Source organism: Pleurodeles waltl, chromosome 6 (genome assembly GCF_031143425.1).
Source record: "Pleurodeles waltl isolate 20211129_DDA chromosome 6, aPleWal1.hap1.20221129, whole genome shotgun sequence".
Lineage (NCBI taxonomy): Eukaryota > Metazoa > Chordata > Amphibia > Caudata > Salamandridae > Pleurodeles > Pleurodeles waltl.
This window is the reverse complement of record NC_090445.1, coordinates 45,687,640-45,711,444: the sequence shown is the minus strand read 5'-3', so window position 1 is coordinate 45,711,444 and position 23,805 is coordinate 45,687,640. Positions and strand designations below refer to the sequence as shown.

The 23,805-nt window shown below is 44.3% G+C and overlaps 1 protein-coding gene across 1 annotated transcript; it reads left to right on the top strand.

The window, feature by feature from the left end:
• The first annotated feature begins 1,726 nt into the window (after positions 1-1,726).
• LOC138299150 (V-type proton ATPase subunit G 2-like) lies at positions 1,727-16,710 on the top strand. Its single transcript, XM_069237215.1, has 3 exons — positions 1,727-1,845; positions 9,236-9,336; positions 12,660-16,710. The coding sequence occupies exons 1-3, from the start codon at positions 1,764-1,766 to the stop codon at positions 12,831-12,833; spliced, it is 357 nt and encodes a 118-aa protein (XP_069093316.1). The 5' UTR covers positions 1,727-1,763; the 3' UTR covers positions 12,834-16,710.
• Positions 16,711-23,805: the final 7,095 nt, after the last annotated feature.

Below are 23,805 nucleotides of genomic sequence, written 5' to 3'. Positions count from 1 at the left end.
TCGTCCCCTATGGTTTACTTGGCGCTCCATGTCTCAGGGCGCAGAAGGAAAAAGAAATGAAACTGACATCTGCGTGCAAGAGTAGAGCTTATATGAGGCACTCTTCCATCTTGTGTGGGACAATGAAGAATTACCTTTCAGCTACACCACCAACCAGCGTGCACAAGCACCGGTAATAAAGAAATCTCTGGATCTCTCTGGTACCTTTGGATATTCTAAAGGTGAGGGATGAGCAGTTAGACAGAGTATCCAGAGCTTTGCCTAAGGTTAGTAACTTTTCCTATGGTGGTCGGTTGGCATGCTGCTGGTTTGGCAGAAGTGTATGTTGTAGTACCCAAGGGGTTGTGTTGTTGGCATCTATGTGCACACATTGTCTGGGGTTTGTGCGTATGTTGCAGGGTATTATGCCTTGAGAGGTGTGCGTGTGGTATGCTTGAATATATGTTGGTGTGTTGAGGGGTGTGCATATGTTATATAAGTGTATATTGTTGCTTTGGTGTGTGCTTTGTTAATGGTCTGTGCACGTTGAGGTAGCAGATTTATGTATTGTGCTTGAAAACAGTGGGTGTGTATGTTGTGGTAATAGGTACATTTTGTGCTGTGTGTGTGGTTTGTATGACTATACAGTAGGTATGAGCATGTCTATTACTTTTGGGATCGGATTGTAAATGTTGACAGTGTGTGTATGTTTATGATTATGCTGATATGGGTGTTTTTAGAGTTGTGTTGTTTATAATGTATTTATTGCTGGGCTGTGAGTGTGTTTGTGTGAATCCGGGTGTAAGATGATGACGTGGGTGTATTTTTATACTAATACAATGTTTGCATGAGCCGGGTGGAATGTATGTGTTCTGGTGTTGTATATGTGTTGTAGGTAGGAATGTATATGTGAATGTGCAGCCCAGAATGCGTTGAGTTCTTGATGCGTGTGCAATTGGTTTGTGGCTATATATTTCTGGGCATGTGGTCATGTGTGAGGTTGTATTTTTCTTGTGTGTTGTGGGTGGGCAGTGATAGTGGTGCTGTGTGGGTGTTGTACTGTGGGTCTCTTTATGTGTTCTGAGAGTGAATAAGGTGAAGAATGATTGGGCGCATATGTTGGGGGAATATGTGTGCTATGTTGGGTGTTGTGGTTGGAGGTCATGTGGTTGGGATGTATGTGTTTCGAAAGAGAAGGTCACGCCTTTGCCTTTCGGTGTGTTTTGACGGTGTGTACATGAAGCGTGAGTTTGCTTTAGTGATGCATAGATTGTGTAGGCACTGGTGTATATACCTTCACTGGTATATGGAAGTGTTGAGGGTCTGCGTATGTCATGCAAAGTGTGTGCGTATATATTTTGAAGGCCTGTTTCATTGGTTGCTTTGTGTATTTGTAGTGGACTGTTTGTGTGCTTGCACGTGTCAGTCTCGTGTGACTCTGTGTATATCTTGTGGTAATCTCTCTTGTTATGAGGCTGTATGTTTGTTCCAGAGACGCTCTCTTTGTGGGTGCGCTGCGTGTGTGGATGTATCTGGTACATACGTGGTGAGTCTCCAAGCATCCATCTGTAATGCACGGTGGTCACAGGTGTGAGAGGCGTTGAATGCCTGCTATTTACAAACATAATCTCTCCACCATCCTCGCTCCTTTCTACCTCCCCCTGTGCCCCTCCCACTCCTCCACTCTTTCGTCTCTGCCCTCTCCCTCCTACCTACGCTCCTCCCCCCGCCTCCTGCATCCATCCTCCGGTGGTACCCAGGCAGGGAGGAGACACCGAGCAAAGATGGCGAGCCAGTCGCAAGGCATCCAGCAGCTCCTGCAGGCCGAGAAGAGGGCCGCGGAGAAGGTGGCGGAGGCCCGCAAACGTAAGGGCCCCTCCTGCCCTTGTGGGGGTCGGCGGGTGGGGGTGTAAGGAGGGTTTGGGAAGAGACGTGGGCGAGGGAGGCTGGGGCAGCTAGGGGTCAGGAGAGGGAGAGATTAAGAGGAGAAGTGCGGGGGGCGGGGGGGGGGGGGGCACCGGTGATAGGCACCAGTGGAGGACGGGGGCAAGAGCGGGAGGGGCGTGGGGGCAAATGCAGAGGACTCGTGGTCGCCTCTGTCGGCCCCTGCATCGCACACCAGCTGGAGGATGGATGTGGAGGAGGGTAGCCCTCAGAAAACCCTCGTCTTGGGTATCCTGCGAGACTGTGGCGCTGGTTAGCAGATCACATTATTCAAAGAAATCTATAAATAACGCGAGACCCGACTGGATATAGCGCCTGCCACGCGAGGCGACCCTCCGACACGGTGTGTCCGAAAGCAGAGGCGCCTGGTGTGGAGGGGCGGGAGGTTGTGTTCTAGCGTGCAGCGAGGGACGTTTCATTTAATTTTAGTCATCAGGGTCGTCACTGTTGGCTGCTGAGTGAAGGGGCGGGCGCAGGGGGGTTGTGAAGGTGGATGGAGGTGGGTCGGGTTCCGGGTTCGAGGATATGTTGGCAATGGCATCTAGTGGCGTCACAGAAGAAGCCCCCACGATGCAGGTGTGGGTAGGAGGCGAGCTACAGCCCCCACCCCGCGCACAAGTGGTAGGTGGTGGGCCAGGGCGAGGGGGCACCTCCGTATATTTTTGCAGGGGGACCCCTCGAGCTTCGTTGCGCCACTACATCTCTGAATAGGGTGAGGGGCAAGTGGGAGCCCCCACTGGCGCCCACACAACTGAGGACACATTTTTGGGCCCCACTACAATAGCGGACTCACTCTGTGACCCTAAAACTACATGCACTGTCTATCTGTCTGTCTATCTATCCATCTATTTATCTGTCTGTCTGTCTAGATTAGAAGCATTGTGTGTATGTTGTATCCTCTGCACAATGCCATGTGAATTCGGTGCAAACATTTCCACGAGTTTTGGTACCTGATGTACCACTATTACGTCATAGTAATGTGTAAGCTTCGTGGTAATTCACCCAGTTCAAAATATCTCATGTAACCTGTAGGTCTCGGGTTCGAAGCCAGGCATGTCCGTCTCAGCCTCTCATCCTTGAGGGATCGAGTTGCACTGAGAAGAGAGAGTAGAAACATACCGTGAAGGGGCAAGTCCCGTGATGGAGTGAGCCGCACGCGTCGTCGACATGTTTTGTCACGGTGTGCGTGGGGCAGTAGTCTATAACAGCATTGTATACTGTGTTCACAGGGGCAGCGAACCACTCCACAGCATCCCATGTTTGTGTGTTCAGAGGGGCAGTACCACAGCATTCTGCTTCCATGTGTTCACATGGCATCAGACCCCACCACAGCATTCCGTTTCTGTATATTAACAGGGGCATCAGACCCCACCACAGCATTCTGTTTCTGTATATCAACAGAGGCAGCAAACCATACCACAGCATTCTGCTTCTGTATATTAACAGGGACAGCAAATCATACCACAGCCTTCTGTTTCTGTATATTAACAGAGACAGCACACCATACCACAGCCTTCTGCTTCTGTATATTAACAGGGGCAGCACACCATACCACAGCATTAGGTTTCTGTATATTAACAGGGGCAGCACACCATACCACAGCATTAGGTTTCTGTATATTAACAGGGGCAGCACACCATACCACAGCCTTCTGTTTCTGTATATTAACAGGGACAGCAAACCATACCACAGCCTTTTGTTTCTGTATATTAACAGGGGCAGCACACCATACCACAGCATTCTGCTTCTGTATATTAACAGGGGCAGCACACCATACCACAGCATTCTGTTGCTGCATATTAACAGGGGCAGCAAGCCCCACCACAGTGTTCTGCTTCTATGTGTTCACAGGGCTTCAGACCCCTCCGTGGCAAGCTGTTTCCATGTGTTCACAGGGGAAGTAAACTACCGCACAGCATTTTGTACCATGTATTCACTGGGGCAGCACTCTCGTTCTATGTGTTCGCAGGGTATTTAAAGGGCAGTCGTCTACAGCACAGTATCTCCTAAGGTATTCACATTGGTAGTAATCCACAGCCTCTTCTGTGGTATTTACAGGAGTGGCAATTCACAGCACAGTATCCTCCTCTACGGTATTTACAGGAGTGGTAATTTACAGCACGGTATTCTCTTCTGCAGTATTCATAGGGGTAGTAATTCACAGCACAGTATCCTCTTCTACGGTATTCACATTGGTAGTAATTTACAGCACAGTATCCTCTTCTGCGGTATTCACATTGGTAGTAATTTACAGCACAGTATCCTCTTCGGTATTCACAGTGGTAGTAATTCACAGCAAAGTATCTTGTTCTGCGGTATTCACATTGGTAGTAATTCACAGCACAGTATCCTCTTCTGCGGGATTCACATTGGTAGTAGTTTACAGCGCAGTATCCTTTTCTGCGGCATTCACATTGGTAGTAATTCACAGCACAGTATCCTCTTCTGCGGTATTCACATTGGTAGTAATTCACAGCACAGTATCCTCTTCTGCAGTATTCACATTGGTATTAATTCACAGCACGGTATCCTCTTCTGCGGTATTCACATTGATAGTATTTCACAGCACAGGTTCCTCTTCTGCGGTATTCACATTGGTAGTAATTTGCAGCACAGTATCCTCTTCTGCGGTATTCACATTGATAGTATTTCACAGCACAGTTTCCTCTTCTGCGGTATTCACATTGGTAGTATTTCATGGCACAGTATCCTCTTCTGCAGTATTCACATTGGTAGTAATTCACAGCACAGTATCCTCGTCTGCGGTATTCACATTAATAGTAATTCACAGTACAGTATCCTCTTCTGCGGTATTCACATTGGTAGTAATTCACAGCACAGTATCCTCTTCTGCGGTATTCACATTGATAGTATTTCACAGCACAGGTTCCTCTTCTGCGGTATTCACATTGGTAGTAATTTGCAGCACAGTATCCTCTTCTGCGGTATTCACATTGATAGTATTTCACAGCACAGTTTCCTCTTCTGCGGTATTCACATTGGTAGTATTTCACGGCACAGTATCCTCTTCTGCAGTATTTACATTGGTAGTAATTCACAGCACAGTATCCTCGTCTGCGGTATTCACATTAATAGTAATTCACAGTACAGTATCCTCTTCTGCGGTATTCACATTGGTAGTAATTCACAGCACAGTATCCTCTTCTGCGGCATTCACATTGGTATTAATTCACAGCACGGTATCCTCTTCTGCTGTATTCACACTGATAGTAATTCACAGCACAGTATCCTCTTCTGCGGTATTCACATTGATAGTAATTTGCAGCACAGTTTCCTCTTCTGCGGTATTCACATTGGTAGTTATTCTCAGCACAGTATCCTCTTCTGCGGTATTCACATTGATAGTATTTCACGGCACAGTTTCCTCTTCTGCGGTATTTACATTGGTAGTATTTCACGGCACAGTATCCTCTTCTGCAGTATTCACATTAGTAGTATTTCACGGCACAGTATCCTCTTCTGCGGTATTCACATTGATGATAGTAATTCACAGCGCAGTATCCTCTTCTGCGGCATTCACATTGATAGTAATTCACAGCGCAGTATCCTCTTCTGCGACATTCACATTGATAGTAATTCACAGCGCAGTATCCTCTTCTGCGGCATTCACATTGGTAGTAATTCACAGCGCAGTATCCTCTTCTGCGGCATTCACATTGGTAGTAATTCACAGCGCAGTATCCTCTTCTGCGGTATTCACATTGATAGTAATTCACAGCGCAGTATCCTCGTCTGCGGCATTCACATTGGTAGTAATTTACAGCGCAGTATCCTTTTCTGCGGCATTCACATTGGTAGTAATTCACAGCGCAGTATCCTCTTCTGCGGCATTCACATTGGTAGTAATTCACAGCGCAGTATCCTTTTCTGCGGCATTCACATTGGTAGTAATTCACAGCACAGTATCCTCTTCTGCGGTATTCACATTGGTAGTAATTCACAGCACAGTATCCTCTTCTGCGGTATTCACATTGCTAGTAAGTCACAGCACAGTATTCTGTCGGACGGAATTTAAAAAGAGCAGTTGATTTCATAGTACTTGTAAATATTCCTACATTTACACAATTAGTATTATGCATGTGAATTGAGTCACACTCTCGCGCCTCCCTGCTTCCATGAATACTGACACATAGTCGAATTAAAGTGAACACATCCTTTTTCGGCTCAGGAGTCAGAGGACCGACGCCTCTTGACCAGAGGAAGTAACACGAGTTTGCACATACCAGGCAGGCCCGGCCTCCTGATCTTCTCACTCGGTGCACTCCGCGGTGCATGGAATATATGCAGGGCCACTGGAGTTATACAGCTGGAGAGGGCGAAAAAATGCAGCAGGGTTGAGTAAATTATGCGGAAAGAAAAGGCAAATTATGCGGCATAATGTGGCACATTTTGTAATAGTATTACTTCATTATTTCATCATTTTTGAACTTGGTAACACTATCTGGGTATTGGTTGTACCTCATTGGTAGTATTTTAATAACCAAATTTAGCAATAAGCAACAAAAAGTGACTAGTCCAGCTTTGCTATGGACCTTTCACTGTGCAGTAACACGTGTCGCTGCATTTTTAGTAACTTTAGAACCGTTTGAGCTAGACACAGAGGGGCATAATTACAAGTGGCATGTGATGCTGGTGCGTCACTTTATGTGGCGCATGGCGGCACAGGCTGCAGGCCCATATCTACAAGCCACTCAAAGTCACTTTGCATGGCTTTTCGTGTGCTTGTAGATATAGAGTAAGGTAACGCAGTGCAAGTAGCTGCGTTGCCTTACTCATTGTCAAAGAGGCGTTCCATGGGCCTTGCAATGGGGTTTCCCATGCAACACCCGTGGATTTAGATGCATTCCCAGATTTACAAGGATTTGTAAACCTGGGAATGCGTCTAAAACCTACGCCTCCCCCGGGGGACACATAACAAGGAGAAATAACTTTATTTCCATGGTGCAAGGGTGTCTGCTTTGGTGCAAGGCAGCCAATTGTGCGCAAGCTTAGTGGAAGAAGACAGGAATGCGCTGTATCTCATAGATATGGCAAATTTCTGCCCTTTTTTTTTGACGCAGGGCAGCATTGCCCACTGCCAAAAAGTTGTAAATATGCCCCGATTTTGTTTTTGTTGAACCTGTAGATTGTACAGCAGATGATGGATTATGTGTCAAATGCAGTAGCACTATTGCATTATTCCAGTGGCCCTGGATATATGTCCTTGCTTTCTGTGATTCCATAATTGTTATTGTGTTCAAAAAACAGTTTAAAAATTCCTCATTGACCCCCTCTGCGCCCCCACCCCTTGGTAGGATTTCAACCCTTGCACTGCAGGGCCAAACCCCTTTACTTTTTAAATGAAAGAGATATATATTTATTCGAATGTTTTGCTTACTTTTTGCACTCTGATTCACATCACGTGTGTCCTAGCATACTGGTTTTGGGTGCACTCGTTGATATACCGTGTATGTTCATTGAATGGTTAGTTAACTCTTTGGTTTAGAGGAGCCCCCAGGCACATACATAGATTTTAACTTTACAGTCCTGTTGGATTTCTTTCAACACAATCAATTGCCACGATTCACAAGTACAATTGTGTCCAAGAAAGTGGTCACTCAACATGATCTTCTTCATCCAAGTGGAGTATATTTTTCATCAGTAGGAACAATTAGTGCAATGAACAGCCAACACGTGTTTCGAGGAACAATCATCTTTCTCAAGGCAAACATATATCAATATATGGAGTGCATGGTTGCATATCTCCACCTTACATATGCAGCTCACCATCCGCATCTACAATATTGGAGCTCTGCCCCACAAGAAGGTATCCGGAGAATCGATTACTCCCTCGGTTAATGCCCATCGCTATGTCAGGTGCAGGAGGTGAAGGCGCCGGTTTTCCTTACCCCGGGCTGCAGTCTAAGATGTTAGCCTTTCAGCTTTTACCCAGGCCGGGTCTGTGCAGGGTCCACTTTGCACCCAATGTTCTCTGTGGATCAGACAGACCGCAAGTGTCTTTAGAGAACAGTAGAGATGGCCGGCTAGGCAGGATCTTCACAACATTTTACACTCCTAGGTTCTGGTCTCCTCCTTTCTCCATACTTTTAAAACTTCACACACAGTCCCCACCACTGAACAGTGCCTTGATCTACCACAAGGTGCAATACCTCCCAGTCTGTTGTAATCTCCTGTCTCTGGAAGTTGTCCGCTACGTGCATCATTTTTAATACATCAGTTAAAGTGTTAGATGGGGCATGAGCACAGTTTTCCATACGGGCTTGTGTTAATGCTATGGATTTATTAATTTTCTGGACTAGTGCATCCAGTGTTCAGCACCTTTACAGCCCAAGGACAAATGCAAAGTCACACTGAAGATGGTACAAACACCCAAGGACAAATGCAAAGTCACACTGAAGATGGTACAAACACCCAAGGACAAATGCAAAGTCACGTTGAAGACAGATCAGTCCTCGTGCCACTTGCTCTTGCTACTGGATCACGGAGGGCAAAATCCCAGCAGTACTTTCATTCGGACCCTTGCCTCAAACATCTCCTCTGGCGACGAGGAACCCATAGGCCATAGCAGTACTAGGTGCCAGGGCACATAAATAGTAAGTGAGCTTTTATAGATGTGCTGTACTGATCTCCAGAGTATACAGACTGCTTCCACCGCTGTCAGACTTACTTTGAGAAGTTATGTTATGCTGTTGGTTTATGTTGGGTCAAAGTTAGGTGTAGTGCCTTGAATGTCTGAGTGAGGAGTTTGAATTGTACTTAGTTGTGACTAGGGATCGAGTGGATCTCCTTTAGGTGTGTGGTGATGGGAGTGCGGTGTGAGAAGTTGTCATACAAGAATCTTAGAAAAATATGTAAAGACCTGGAAAAAAACCCATCCCTTCAAAGGGTGATGTTATGTCAAGTGTACAGACAAATGAGGGGTGAGATGTCTATATACTCTTTGCAGCTCTTTTCTGAGCCTGGCTGTAAGCCACTCCAATGTGTTCCCATGGCACGGCTTTGATCCATTTTGTGCACACTGTGGCATTTTCACCAGGTTATTATGGACGGGGAGCAACCTCCCACCACATGTTCTGGGAAGAGTTTTGCTTTTGCTTCTCTGCTCATTGACTCAAATGAAAATGGGGTACAGGGGGTCTCCTGTGCCCCATATCTAAGAGACAACCTGGGCCACACCTCGTGCAATTGAGTCAGTATTACTATGTCAACATTATCAAGGTCATCATGGTTTGTCAATGTTTTATAATATCCCTCTTCTTGTCTCCTTCTCTTCCACCCCCCCCCCGCACAGGCAAAGCCCGCAGGCTGAAGCAGGCGAAGGAGGAGGCGCAAGCAGAGATCGAGCAGTACAGGCTTGAGCGCGAGAAGGAGTTCCAGCGTAAACAGCAGGCGGTAAGCGGCCATCTTGGTAGACACAGCTAGAGCATCAAATGCAATAATTTGTAGACCAGGCAGTGCTTCGCTGGGACGCTATCTTTGCGCTGTTATTTTTTCAAAGATAAAAGATGAGACCGGTTGCTAGAATTAACAATAGGATACGCAACAGTACTAAACCAAGTGGTAATCCTCAGGTTGGTTAAGGTAAATTTAACTTTAGATGTCAGTCAGCTTTACTTGTGCCCCTCCAAGCCTATGACTAAATATGAATTGCTGGTTGATATTTGGTTCATGAAGAAAAACTACTGAGCTGCAGAATCAGGAAGTCTTCACTGAAGACCACCAGGCCATCTGAGGAGGCTCTTCATGGCACACGTGGGAGTGGGTTTCCCATTCTAGTAAATGGGATCGGCTCAGGGGTGAGCTGAAGAGATCCAGCAGGGAGTGAACAAAAATGTCAACATGTGGCACTTTCTTATGGAGCCCATTTTCCTGTAATACTTAAGAGACTACAGAGATTGCATCTCCGCAAGACAGATTCCAACTACAAACGAGCCAGTAATCTGCAACTAATTGTAGGAGGAAGCAACCTAGAGGGTGTTGATCTAATGCACTTGTGCAAGAATGAAGCTACCCTAGACATGTAGCATCATTATTACACACTGTGTAGCACACACCTTCCTGTTACAAATTAGTGCTTGCATATGTGTTGCTCCAGTAGGTTCATGTATGACCACAGCTTCAGGAATGCATTAGGAACTAGTCATGTGCTATGCCAATGAAAGACTTACCTTTCCTGATACAGGGAGTTGCTTTGCATATATAGGGCCAGATGTATCAACAATTTTGCATTCGCAGACGGCGTGAATCGCAAAATTCCACCATTTGCAAATGCAAAACAACCTTTTGGGATTTATGAAAGGCATTCGCAGTGCAATTTTAAGAAACGCTAAAATAGCGATTCCCTAAAATTGCGACTCAAATTTGCGAATCGCAAATTGCGATTCTCTAAATAGGAAATCACAAATAGGGAATACCTATTTACGATTACCTTTGCACATGTATCATGCATTTCCTATACGCAAACTGGGCATTTAGGAAATGCAATTACCACCAACTTCAAGTTGGTGGTAACCATGTGTAATTTTTAAAAATGCATTTTTAAAAGTGCCATGTAGCGCACACATGTACCTAGGGTATGTGTGTGCTTTACATGTGCGCATTTTTTTTTTTTTGAGAGAGTGCATCAAAGGGGGCCTTAGGCCCCCAGCACCCTTTGATTTGCATTACCTAAATTGCGAATTCCTAAAAGGAATTAGCAAATTAGGAAATGTAAAACCATTCGCACCTATCGGCCTTTAGGCCCAAAGGGATGAATGGAGTTCCATTCCCTAATAGCGATTCCCTAATAGCGATTGCTAATTTTTAGAAATCGCTATTAGGGATTCGCTATTTTCTTACATACCATTTTTCATTTCTCAAGTAGCAATTTCTTAAAATTCGCTATTTAGGAAATGCAAAACAGTACTTTGATACATTTGGGCCATAGTCTTTCTTGAGCTCTGAACTGGTTAAGCTGCAGCTGCCAGTTTTTTCTAATCTCCTGTTTCAGGAAGATGTCTGCTACAAGCCTGGTTTTTGATACATCAATTAAAGTGTTACATGAGCGCACGTTTCCATATGGGATTTTGTTCATGCAATGGATTTATTAACCCCTGTTTTGCTTTCACTAATGATCGAGCTGACAAAAATCTCTGGAATGCACTTCTCAGTTCAAAGAAGACATTTATTATTATTTCACCACAAGGTTCCTAAAAAAGGAGATTAGTAGGTTGAAAGCACACGTTTAATAATAGTAAAAGCAATGAAAGGAAAATATACCAAAATGTTTCTCAACTGTAATGTACACAGCAAATATATGTAGTTATGATTATGCAAAGCAAAGAATAAAGTAAAAGTTCATCACCGTAGGGCCTGCCAAGCTCTTCATCTTTCTCATGCCAGCAAGAAGATGACCCCGTTCAACTGCGAGAAAGAGATATCCACCCTCACGGGACAGATGTCAGGCATTTGACGTCTAATCCTGACCGAGGTCTTGGAAATTCCACCGCTACTGAGCAGGGCCACCTTTTTATATCTTAAAGAACCTGAGAAGGGCTTTCTGGAAAAAAACCTCCCCTAAAAAAAGAAATATTTAAACATGCTGGCTAATGTAGGTCAGAGTTGAAAGAAACATGTTGGAACTGGCCAGTCTCCCAAATTGTCTCTTTCAAGGCCAAACCGTTCCCTGCTTGCAATAAAAAACAGAAGTCTGGTACATTCTTATTGTGCTGACTGCCTACCTCCTCCATAATATGTCTCAGCTCTTCAGTGAGAAAGAATACGAAAACAAGCACAGTTTACATTGTGCAACCTTTAACATGGCAGTGTAACGCTACGATAAAGTCAATAGGCAGCTAAACTGAATACAAAATGTAATCTGCAATTGGTGAACACTGAACAACTAATCCAGGTGCAAAGTGGTGCAACACAAAGTCAGTGGTCAAAAACACATATTTCACTACAACCCCCAAACCCTCCCCGGAGCGTCTGTTGTGGGTGGTAAATTGAAACAAAAGTTGAAATAAGTATTGTTATATGCAGGACTTCAATTGTGTATCTTCCACAGATAAATGAATAAAGGGAAGTGAATAAATTAGCCTAGAAATGATGCTTAGTGACATGTTTATAAAACAAATAGAATGTTAGCTTAAGCTGTTAGGCTTGCACATATAAAGAGTGCTAAACAAGATGTGATGAGTATTTTTAGTAATATATAAGTATGATATTAGGTTAATAGCAAAAGGCAGCTTTGAGTGACATCCATAAATGTGCCTCAGCAGCAACCAAAATTAACACATTCAGCCGGTTTTGTATTTGACACCCTCCCAGTAGTTCATCCAATTTGCTGCCAGCTGGAAGGACTCCTTATTTATAAAAGTTATGAAAGGAGACCCTCCTCAAAAATGGCCCAGTTACTCGGCTGGCCAATCGGGCTGTGCCAAAATATCTGGCGCCTTCCATGGACTAGAGCCATCAGGCTGCCTTTGCCAGTCCCTTCACACGCACACACAGGTTGCCTTTGGCTATCCCTTCACACACATACACATCCCCCCACCACGGTTTAACTAACACTTGTGGTGTCCATTGTACTAAAAGATGTATTGAATCCAAAATTGAAGGTCTTAAAATATTCTGGGTCAAATGGGTGCCATTGTGCTAGGGTAGTAGAGACTTCTGAAGAGAGGTGGTTAGTAAGATGTTGCAGCTGTGTACTAAAGTTCTTTTCTGCGTTCCAGGTCATGGGCTCACAAGGGAATCTCTCGACAGAGGTGGAACAACAAACACGAAAGAAGATCCAGACCATGCAGGCCAATCACCAGCGGAATAAGGAGAGAGTTCTCCGGCAGCTCCTCACTCTTGTGTGCGACATCAAACCTGAGATCCATGCCAACTACCGGGTGGTGGCATAGAATGTGGAGCCAGAAGCAACTCCCAAACCTATCCCACCTTCCCTGAACCAGTGATACACCAGCCAGCAGGAAAGGAAAGCAAGCCTGCCCCAAAAAAATCAACTTGAGTCATCCTTAGAGAGAAGACTGGTCAAAACACTTCCCCAGTTAATAAGTAAGATTATCATGACACATTGAGGCACCACCACTCCAGCCTCTATAAATTCTAGACATGTTGAACAACTTACAGAAAGGAGAGAAGACCGACATCCCCCTGCATGGGTGCATCACCAGTGCACCAAACAGGCAAAAGGCTATCAAAGGAGCAAGGATGGAATGTTGACCATGACACCCACCCTACCTCTCCAACATTCTCCAAGCCCAAGGGAAATGAATTGCCTAACATATCACAGCCTGCTGTGCCCTAAAGCATTGATTACGATAGGCCCTTTCCTAAACTAAATCAGCATTTGAAACACAAAACTGATCCAACCTGGACAAAGTTTGCAAAGTGAAGGCAGGCAAGTCAACCAACTGATATGATAGACTTCTTAAAATTCCCTCTTCCATATTTGCAGAAAGAAACACGTCGGTGTTCACACGTAACATATTAAATTCACATTTACAACCATGGAAACATTTACACTCAAAATGTGAGCAGATTTCCACATTAATTGCTACTGCACATCCCTCTATTCTAATTCTCCAGCAGCCCCTTCAATAAGTAAAGTAGTGATGTAGCAACAAGGATGAGGCTCTGGACATGTGATGATGGTCCTCTGGACAATGCCATGGACGCAAAGAGTTAGTGATGCCAAAATTGATTTGAACGAATGGAAGGCTACTATGTTGTTCTAGTTGTTTAGCGACAGAGGAGTCTGTCAGTTGTTCAACAAAATGGTCCTGATCAGATTGTTGGACTAAAGAATTCTGCGTTTTATAGATTCAGCATGCACTTACCATGTCAAGTAGAGCTTGATAGCTCCAAGTTGCATATCGTACCTGAGCAATCCTGAAAGATGGACGTGTAGGCTAGACTGTAGTGTGAAGGTTCTCTTCCGGGCTCTTCCATCCATGGAGACGGTACTCAGCAGACTACGGTGAAAGCCAAAGATTGAGAGGGATGCTTCATCTCTGAGGTTTGTTTTTGAGCTGCTGCATCCTTTTTCTGATGGCGTAATAAAATAAATCTATCTAGCCCTAAGTTTCTTCCCCTCTTCTGTAAGCTGAGTCTTTCGAGCCACAACAATTGTGGTTCACTGAATTTACACTACACGTTCCTACTATTTTAACTGGATGAGCACTGCAAAGGCTCGAGCAACCTTTCGTAGGCCACATCAATGAACTGTTGCATCGTCTGTAAGGCAGACAACTCCTGCACTGTGACGTTTGTGGCAACTGAGACTAAGAATCCCTGTGGAATGCGCATAACAAGCAGCACCACTGACCCCACGCAAACCCGAAACTGCAAGAAGAAGATGAGAAGCCGAGCCTTCTTCACCCATGCACCAAGGGTGCGAAACTCCATCTCAGTCCAAATCATCCAGAATTCATCTAATTTCCAGTTAAGAAAGAACTGAAGACTCCATCTCTGCAATCAAAATGTCCTCTCAATGTAATCACATGAAGTGATTTCATTTTCGCCACCTCAACACTGTCCTTCAGTCTCCTACTCAGTTCATCTTCCTTTCTTGTCTAGGCATTAATCCTATTTTCTGTATGCCCCCTCCCTAAACTTTAATCCCCCTTGTACTACAAGCCCCTTCCCTATGGTAACCCCATCTACCAACCACCTGCAATCCCCCTTTACTCCTTACATTTGATGCGCTGCAATCAAGAGACCCCCACACCACTATGAACCCACCTACACTCCACGATGTACGCTCTTTGTTAAATCACATTCTGCTTTGTAGCTAGGCTTGCACTTCATAAATCTCATATATATCTACATACTGTTTAGCTGGATTGTAGCTCGAGGATATTTGCAGTTCAGGAACATTATGTCTGCACTACACTACTTTACGCCTGAACTGTGGGAACAGTGTATTTGTAATGCAACTGCGTTAAGTTTGCGATATGGGTATCCTGTGTTTGCACCAGGGGTGTGATTTCGTTGTACTTCAGTTGCACTATGTTTGCAACTCTGTTTGCATTGCATTGCACTTGTTTTGCTGTTGTACTGTGTTTGTTGTATGGTTTCATTATGTGCTAATAGATGTGTTTTATTTGTAATGCAGATGCATTAATGCACTGTGCTTGTAGGTGCACACTCTCAACATTTCAAATACTTTGTATTTTATCTCTGAGTGCACTGTATTTCTGCTGTGGGTTCATTACTTTGTACTGCTGGAACAGGTTGTATTGTGTTTGTACTTTGTTTCCATTTTAGTTCTAATGCAGGTGCATTGCACTTGCAATATTGGAGCCTGTGTTAGTACTACAGGTACATTGCAATTACACTCCATTATGCTTGTGTTTTTAATTGTAATGTAGCTCTGTTTGCACTGTGGTGACAGGTGCACGTTTTACTGTGCAAGCACTTTACTTTCCTTTTCAGCTGATTGTGTTTGCAATCTAGATGCAGTGAGCTGCTCTATGTTTATGCTGCAAAGACATGGTCAATAAACAATTCCACTGGATTTATTCCACATTAACATTGCATATAGGCTGCTCAACACTGCAGATAAGTTGAAATAACCCACAAACATTATTAAAACTGCTGGAAATGGTTCAATACTGAATAATGCATGATTTACCCAATGTTAACATTGCAGGCACCGGTTCTATATGGAATTACACTGGAATTACTCAGTGGAGTTATTTATTAGTCTCTTATATTGCCTCTACACACCACCATTCAGCCACTTCGAAGCGCCATGCATACACGTGAATAGAGTGGTGGAGGGAGTAGTCGGGGTGGGTAAATGATGGGTGAATAGTTAGTTGTGTGAGGGAGGTTGTTTGCTTTAGCTTCTTTGGTGGGTAATAAGTTTGAAACTAGATGCACTGCTTTTCTTACAGAAGATTCTAAACAAGAAGAATGTAGGGGGATGGAGTCAGCAGGTTAAGGGTTCACAAAGTTAGTTCTGGTCACACATATCAGGCATGTGGCTGTGTGGCATTACTCGCTCCTACTTTTTGGTGGCAAGTTCCTCAGATATATCATCGCCTGTACAGTGCTGATTGCAGTAGTTGAGTTGCGTGCTCATGGCTGGGGAGAGGGGTTCCAGAGATTTTGACTCTGTGGTGTCAGGGATCTGCATCTGTGCGTTTGCCTCTTTAATTTTGGTAGACATGTGGTCTTGGCGTTGCATGAAACAAGGTCCCTGGGTTGCACACAGTGCTTGGCCCCTTTTATTCGGGTTCTCTGGGCTCCTGCTACAGAATGTTTGGAGCACGTGGACTTGTCAATTTCAGAGCAGGCTTTGCTGCCTCCTGGATGTGCCAGGCCATGATTGGTGATCAGGAGGTCCCCTCTGTACTCAACTGTGAAGGAGTAGGACAACCTTACGCAGTAGTGATGGTTGGTTCAATTCAAGGTTATAGAGTTACCCAATATTAGAAATACAGGAGATGATTCATTACAAAGTGGCTATGCTTCATTTCTCCATCCCATGCTTCTCTGCATTCCTCTGAATCCACCCTGCCTGCCACTGGAGGAAAGAACTCTTCTTGCAGGACTCAGGGGGTAGTAATGAGGGAAGTAGTCTGATCATTCTTCCAGGGGTGACTGCTATTGAAGAATGGGTCAAAGGTGCTCCCTCACCATATCTGTCTCTGCTCCAGTATCCTAATGTCTCTTGTGCTGCTGCTAAGGTACCATCTTCCCTGGAGTCATATGTGTGATTCCAATGTTATATATGTGCTGTGGTAATAAAGTTATCTGTGCGAAAACTTGCCCAGAAGAGTTGTGTGTGTTTTAGCGATTTAAAAAACTGCATAGGAGGGGATTTCAAGAACCACTGTCATTCACCCTAACTTGATAAAGGGCTAAAAGTTTTAGATTGTGAGCATGGGCAGCTGGTCATGTCTTGCATCGAACTTCTCCTTCCCTTTATCCTCTAACAACTGCAGAAAAGTGCCAGAATGTACAGATGTGAAGCGGCGAAGCTATGGGCGAGAAAGTTACTTATTGACACAAACACTGGAGAAGTGATGGCGACCCTGATGAAGGTATCTGGTTTTAGCTTTGATGTATTGTCTGCTGTTACCAGACAGTCCTTCAAGAGGATTTGGCCTAGAAGCTGCATCAGTGGTCTTCGAGAGGGCTCGGCACTGTCTCTTTAAGAACAACAAAAATACTTATTTCGAAGATCAAAATTTAGCACATGACTGAAGGAAGCTCAAAATGTAATCTTACATGACGTTTAAAGAAAAATAAAAAACAATAGTGGAATTCTCGCACAAGTGGATTGGATGCTCTCACCTTTATATTATTAAAGAATGTGCCTCTTTGAAGGAAAATCTGCTGAGAGCCATTGTTGTTGCCCCAAGTCCCATCAAGAAGTTAAAAAAAACTTATTGAATTTCATGACAACTTAATTCGTGGGTGTGCTGACACAACTAAACATCTTAAAAAATCTATTTAAAAATCTAAATGATTTCTGAGGGGTGATGCTTCTAATTCCGAATACAACCATAAATTAATAAGTATGTCAGCAACTTTGGGTTCCATGTAGTTCATACTCAAGAGAAAGAAAGATGTCCCTTCTGTCACCTTGGACATAGAAAAGAAGGCGTTCGCCTGTTGTGGGGGGTATCCCATTTTCATTAAAATGTGTAGGGTCTGAGTTTACTATGAGGACTGACCAGGCATCTCTTGTAGATTTGTTTACCACAAAGGGACTGGTTCAAAGGATTTGCCACTCCAATAATTCCACGTTTCAGATGCGTTTACATGAATTTGCACACAGAACATTGCATGGGGCCTAGAATAAAGGGTATGAGCTGACTGTTTTCAAGACTTTCAGTGGAGATTGTAGGTGAGGGAGGGAAAAATAATTTATGCACTGTAGCATGTGTGAGTGATGTCACTGATGGGTGCATTTGGGCTACCTTTGTTAGTTGCATTAACCATTCATCTACAACAGGAACACAGTGTTGTGTCGAGTGGCGACAGATACATAAGGCCACATTTAAAAAGGCCTAGTGCCTCCTTCCTCCACATTAGCGTAATTTTTTAATGCTCATGTGGCTCAAGGAGGCAAGTTTCACCGCACCATATTGACAAAGTTCCGCAATGCATGAATTGCAACACTTTGCAACCCCTTGTGCCACATTGTGCCTACATCAGGCATAATGTGTGTAAAGAGGGCGTTCCAGCGTTAGGAGGCCCGTAAAAATGGAGCAGTGAAATCTACAAGATTTAACTGCGCCATTTTTGGTGTCATTTTTAATCCCTGCTCAAGGGCAGGCGTTAACATGAGGCACCCATTGTAATCAATGGGCCTCCTTGCACTTTGCTACACTAGCATCAACATTTTTGACTCTAGTGTAACAAAGCGCCACAATAGCATCAACATTTTTGACGCTATTGTCCTAACTACTGCCATGGTGCACAGTTTGGTAAACATGACGTACCGTGGTGTCGTTAGGTGTTGGTAGGGGGCTCTTGAAAAAGTGGTGCATCAGAGCTCAAGCACCACTTTTTGTAAATCTGGGCCATGTCTTGGCAGCCCCCAAATATGTTGATACCTGTGGATATTTTGGCTCAAGCAAGTGATGGAGGATAAGTTATACTGAATGGACAGTTCATGAATGGAGAATGTGAAAGGGTCAGCATGGGACTATGTTTGGATGACTGGGCAACTCAAAAGTATGTATTTCAGATTGCACCTTGTTTGGTGGCATCTCCTACATTTTGAATTTAGCAATATGCCTATTCTCCATAGTTGGACCAGTACCAACCATGCAGAATCATGAATCATAGGAATAGAAGTCTGGTCTCTTGCAAATCTATTTCATGAAAGCAGTGAGGAAGGCTATCCCTCTGTTGGCTATTCTTTATCCAGAGTATTTTACCATGTTATGCTGGTAGTTTTCTCGTGGGCTTACAAACAAACCATTAATAAGTACCCACTATAACACAGGATCCACGTAACCCCATGTTTGTAGGTAGTTCAGAATTGAGGAATCAGGTAAGTTGATCAGGAGTGATCTTAACAGACAAATCAAGCAATAATGTTCATGGACTAAGCTAAAATGTGTGCACAGAATGTGTGCGCAGGTATTGGAAATCCCTAGGAACTTAATCCTAAAGTAGATGGTCCAGAAGGGAAACTGCTTATCATGCAATTCATTCCAAGATAGGGGTGCACCACCTAGTAGGGGACAGCATTTTACCATATAGGAGCCAGCTGATGAAGCAGGGAATCCCAACCAGCTTATGCACAGCTTTCCACATGGAGAACATACACCAAATGCCTGGGTTCTCTCTGGATAGTGGTACAGATGTTTTAGGCTCTGTGAGTAGGGCATCACTGAGGCACTGTAATAGTTGGTGTTCAATGATAACCTGTGCATGACTCAGCGGTGCGTGAGGGAAATATATAATAGATGAGAGATGATGGATGCGAAAATACAACTCAGTCAAGCTCTCGCTCCTCTCCAGACATACATCTTTATACTCAGTTCACTATGCTTCAATGAAACTCTACATATTGGTGTCATTCCTAGGATATAACTGTACCTGGAAGATATAGTCATTTCAATGGTGTGGACCCTGCCCCATACCAGCAGAATGAGGTGTGTCCAGCAAGCACAGTCATTTTAGGTGCATGTTATCAGAGTGTATAAGTTGGCCCCAACCATTCTCCCCAGGCCTCTGTTGATATGAATACCCAGATACCTACGGTCTTTGGCAGTCACTTCATATTGGGAAACGTCCTCTATGCCGACTTTTTTATAACGAAGTCCTGGTTAACGAAAGCGGAGCAACGGTTTCTTTAACCACAACTTCGTTATTTTGTGCCTAAACCACGCATGTCCTGAACAACGAACATGCGCGGTTAAGGCACAAACAAGGGAGTTGGCTGAGGAGGACGGCACGGATGACGAGGTGACGACTAAGGTAAGTGGGGGGGCGGGGGTTTTAGGTTTTGGGGCGGGGTTTGGGGGGATGGGAGTTTTAGGTTTTGGGGCGAGGGTTGGGGGGCGGGGCGTTTTAGGTTTTGGGGCGGCGGTGGGGGGTCGGGAGTTTTAGGTTTTGGGGCGAGGGTTGGGGGGGTGGGGCGTTTTAGGTTTTGGGGCGGGGTGAGGGGTTTTTGGTTTTGGGGTGGGGGATTGGGGGTGGGGTGTTTTAGGTTTTGGGGCAGGTTGGGGGGGCGGGGGGTTTTAGGTTTTGGGGCGGGGGTGAGGGGTCGGGTGTTTTAGATTTTGGGGCGGGGTGGGGGGTCGGGGGTTTTTAGGTTTTGGGGCGGGGGTTGGGGGGGCGGGCATTTTAGGTATTGGGATGGGATTGGGGGGTTGGGGGGTTGGGGTGACGCATGCAGGATCAATGGGTGCCTATTACTAATGCCTTTACCAGGAATGCCTTTACAACGAAATATAAAGGCATTAGTAGTAACAACGAGGTCGGTGTTCCGACCTCGTTGTTCAGGCACTCGTTGTTTCGGCAGGCGGCGTTCCGACATACAACCCTTCATATTATGTATTTGGTTACTTGAGGCCTTCTATAATGCAGCTGTAGTTCAAGGTGTAACGCGTGCTTTAAAGTAACAAAAGATATAGTTCAAGAGAAGAGTATCTGAAGAGCATAAAACCATCACGAGGAAGAGAACAGAGAAGGAGGGCATCCGGCCATGCAGCTAGTTGAGGTGGAGGAGGAGACATGGGTTTGCAGTAGACACCTGAAGGTGAGCGACTCAGGTTGCGTGCTGATGGGGGGAAGAAGGGAGATCCAGGGGCTAGGAAAGCTCTGGAGAATGATAGTTGTAGTGCTAAGGACGTGTTGAAAGTCAGTGTTTGTCGGAGGAAATCATTGTTGCCCCTAAGTCTTCTCTATCATCCATGGATGATAAGTGTGGAAAGATTTAGAGGGGTCTTAAGATGAATGTCCCTATGAATGCGATGTCCAGATTTCAATTGTACCCCGGGAAGATAGGAAGCCAGTGGTGTCCCTTCAACACAGGAGCCACATGATCAAATGTTTTTAAAGGAGATCAAACGAGCTGTATTCCAGGCAGGAGACGATAAGGTTGTGGGCAGCGGTTCCAGGTTGGTTGGGGTTCGGAAGATGCTTTATCTTTTCAGGGCATGAAGGATGCAGTTTGCTGACTGGGCCTGTTTGTTGAATGAGTGTGCTTAGAATCAGAGTGCTACCAATTGTGAAACCTAAGGATTTTGCAGTTTGTGGAAAATGTCGAATGAGAGTTAAATCAATAGATGCTTGTCCATTTTGTTTTCATTTCTTAGGTTGATGAGTTAAAATCCAGTCATTTGGGGGTTTTGTAGGAACAATTTGTTTGACATCTGGTGTTGCATTTTTAGAATGCTGGACTTCTTTATGCAAATGTCCTTAAGGCATGATGTCTTCATGAATAGCGTTGTATCGCCTGCATATTGTTGTGTATAGTCAGACTTATTTAGTGTATCCTCTAAGGACTCAAGAAAGACTAAGGCCCGTATTTATACTTTTTTTAGCGCCGCATTTGCGCCGCTTTTTGACGCAAAACGGCGCAAACCTACAAAATACAATGGCATTTTGCAAGTTTGCGCCGTTTTTGCGTCAAAAAACGACACAAATGCGGTGCAAAAAAAGTATAAATACGGGCCCAAATTGCATGGGGGCCAGAGTTGAGCCTTGAGGTACACCACAATTATCTCTGGACACTGAAGAAAAGTTGTTTTGACATGTGACTAAGATTGACAAGGTAGCAGCCCAGCAGTTAAAGGCAAAGGCCCATTCTGTGCTCAAGCAATTTTAACAGCCTGACATGATCTATGGTTGTTTTCCAGCAAGCCGAAAAGGAAGGAGTCATGTAGATGTGGTTAGGAAGATTCAGGGTAGCCATTTTCATGCTGAATCAAAACCTGAAATGTGATTGGTGAGTGTAGTGTATGCTTTAATCTTTATGGAATGAGGTTGCATCAGGGAATTCTTTCCTCTGATACAGTCCGTTCCAATTCGTCTAGAGAATGTTTTCTTTTGTTTGCCGGGTGAGGGGCAGTTATTCTGAACCTCTCACCTGGACTGGCATTTAGCCGTGACTCTCCATGTTCCTGTACTTTTCCTGAAAGCAATAAACCTTCTTCCAGAATTTATCAGAGGACGCTCTTTCTTCGCCCCACCACTACATTTTTGGTACCAGGAGTAGGGTTGTGCGTCCATTGCTCGATTACTGCGTGAGCAGAGCCGCTAGCCGTTACCGTTGAGAGTCACAGGCGCTGTTTTATCGCACGCCAGAAAGATTACTTACCTGTAGAAATCCTTCTCTTTCTGAAGTTATGGACATTGCCAAGAGTATCGAAAGGTCCATAATTTCCATGCAAGCTCTTAGTGATCGAGATGGTCTCTCACCGGTTTCCTACATTTCAAATGAACATAAGGTGGCAACTGTAAGAAAGGTCAAAGAAAGGAAAAAAACTGTTTGTTACAGATGTAGTTCGCGCAATCACCTGGGAAACTTTTCATTGTGCCCGGCGATAGGCAAGAAATGCATGAAGTGCAGGAAAATTGGACATTTTCAAGCAGTTTGTAGATCTCTACCTGCAAGCACAAATGTTGGAATACATACTATTGATATTAGTGCCTCTCAAAGCGCTACAGATAATTTTACTACTCAAGTTCATGATTGTTCAGACAGATTTGCTAATGTTATTCTTACTGTCGATAGCGATCAACCATTTTGCAGTATTAAGGAGCCAATGTGTCTAGCTCTAATTGACGGCAAAAGTCTATCAGTCATGGCTAACTCTGGTGCTCCCATCACCATTTTGGCTGACAGCACTTTTCATTCTCTTTGGCCAACCACTTTTCAGTTGGAAAGTCCAGGTATTAATCCTAAAGCGTTTGGTGACAAAAAGATTGAATTACTGGGTTATTTTTATTCACATCTACAAATTCTTGGCAGAAGCACCTGGACTAAAATCTATGTTGCGGTCAAGGGTAGAAACATTGTGGGTTGGTTGGATTTGGCCAAGTTGGGTATTCATCTCAGACCCAGTCAAGTTGATCCGATTGTTTTGGGGGAACTGCCAGTGTTATCCATTGAGGCACATTCTGATGTATTATCTTCTATGGTCTCCAAGTTTCCAGGTGTTTTCAAGTCTGAAATTGGAACTGTTTTGGGTTTCCAACACAAAATCAAATTGAAGCCTAATACTAAGCCAATTTCTCACAAAGTGAGACCAGTGCCTATCAGTGTTCGTGAAGACTTGAAGAATCTACTGGAAGATTTGGAGCGAGAAGGGGTCATAACTCCTACTGAATCGTCTGAATGGGTCTCTCCCATTGTTCTAGCAAAAAAAAAAATCAGGAGAGCTCCATTTGTGTGTAGACCTTAGATCTCTTAACAACAATATTCTCATAGATTGTCATCCTTTGCCTCGGATACATGAAATGTTAGCCAATATAGGGGAATCCAAATATTTTTCTGTGATTGATTTACATGCTGCCTACCATCAGATAACCTTAAGTGCTGAATCGCAAGATTTCACAACATTTATCACACCTTTTGGAGCATATAAGTACCTGAGGTTACCTTTTGGGCTTGCATCGGCAGCTAGTGTTTTTCAGAGGGTAATGGATATTCTGTTTAGAGATTTATCTAATGTGCAAGCATTTTAAGATGACATCTTGATATTCACGGAAATTAAGGATGAGCATCTCATTGTTTTGGAGAAAGTACTCAAAATTTTGAATGATAGGGGGATCACTATCAGACCTGAGAAATGCAAATTTTTAACACAACATATTGATTATCTGGGTCATTCCATTTCTCCGGAGGGCATTAAGCCAAAATTTTGCAATGTGGAAGCCATACTTAAAGCTCCA

What these genes read in the sequence shown, in the direction of transcription:
- LOC138299150 (XM_069237215.1), top strand. Translation starts at nt 1,764, where the DNA reads ATGGCGAGCCAGTCGCAAGGCATCCAGCAGCTCCTGCAGGCCGAGAAG. An exon ending in GGTGGCGGAGGCCCGCAAAC is followed by an intron (nt 1,846 to 9,235) that starts GTAAGGGCCCCT and finishes CCCCCCGCACAG; the next exon opens with GCAAAGCCCGCAGGCTGAAG. An exon ending in TCCAGCGTAAACAGCAGGCG is followed by an intron (nt 9,337 to 12,659) that starts GTAAGCGGCCAT and finishes TCTGCGTTCCAG; the next exon opens with GTCATGGGCTCACAAGGGAA.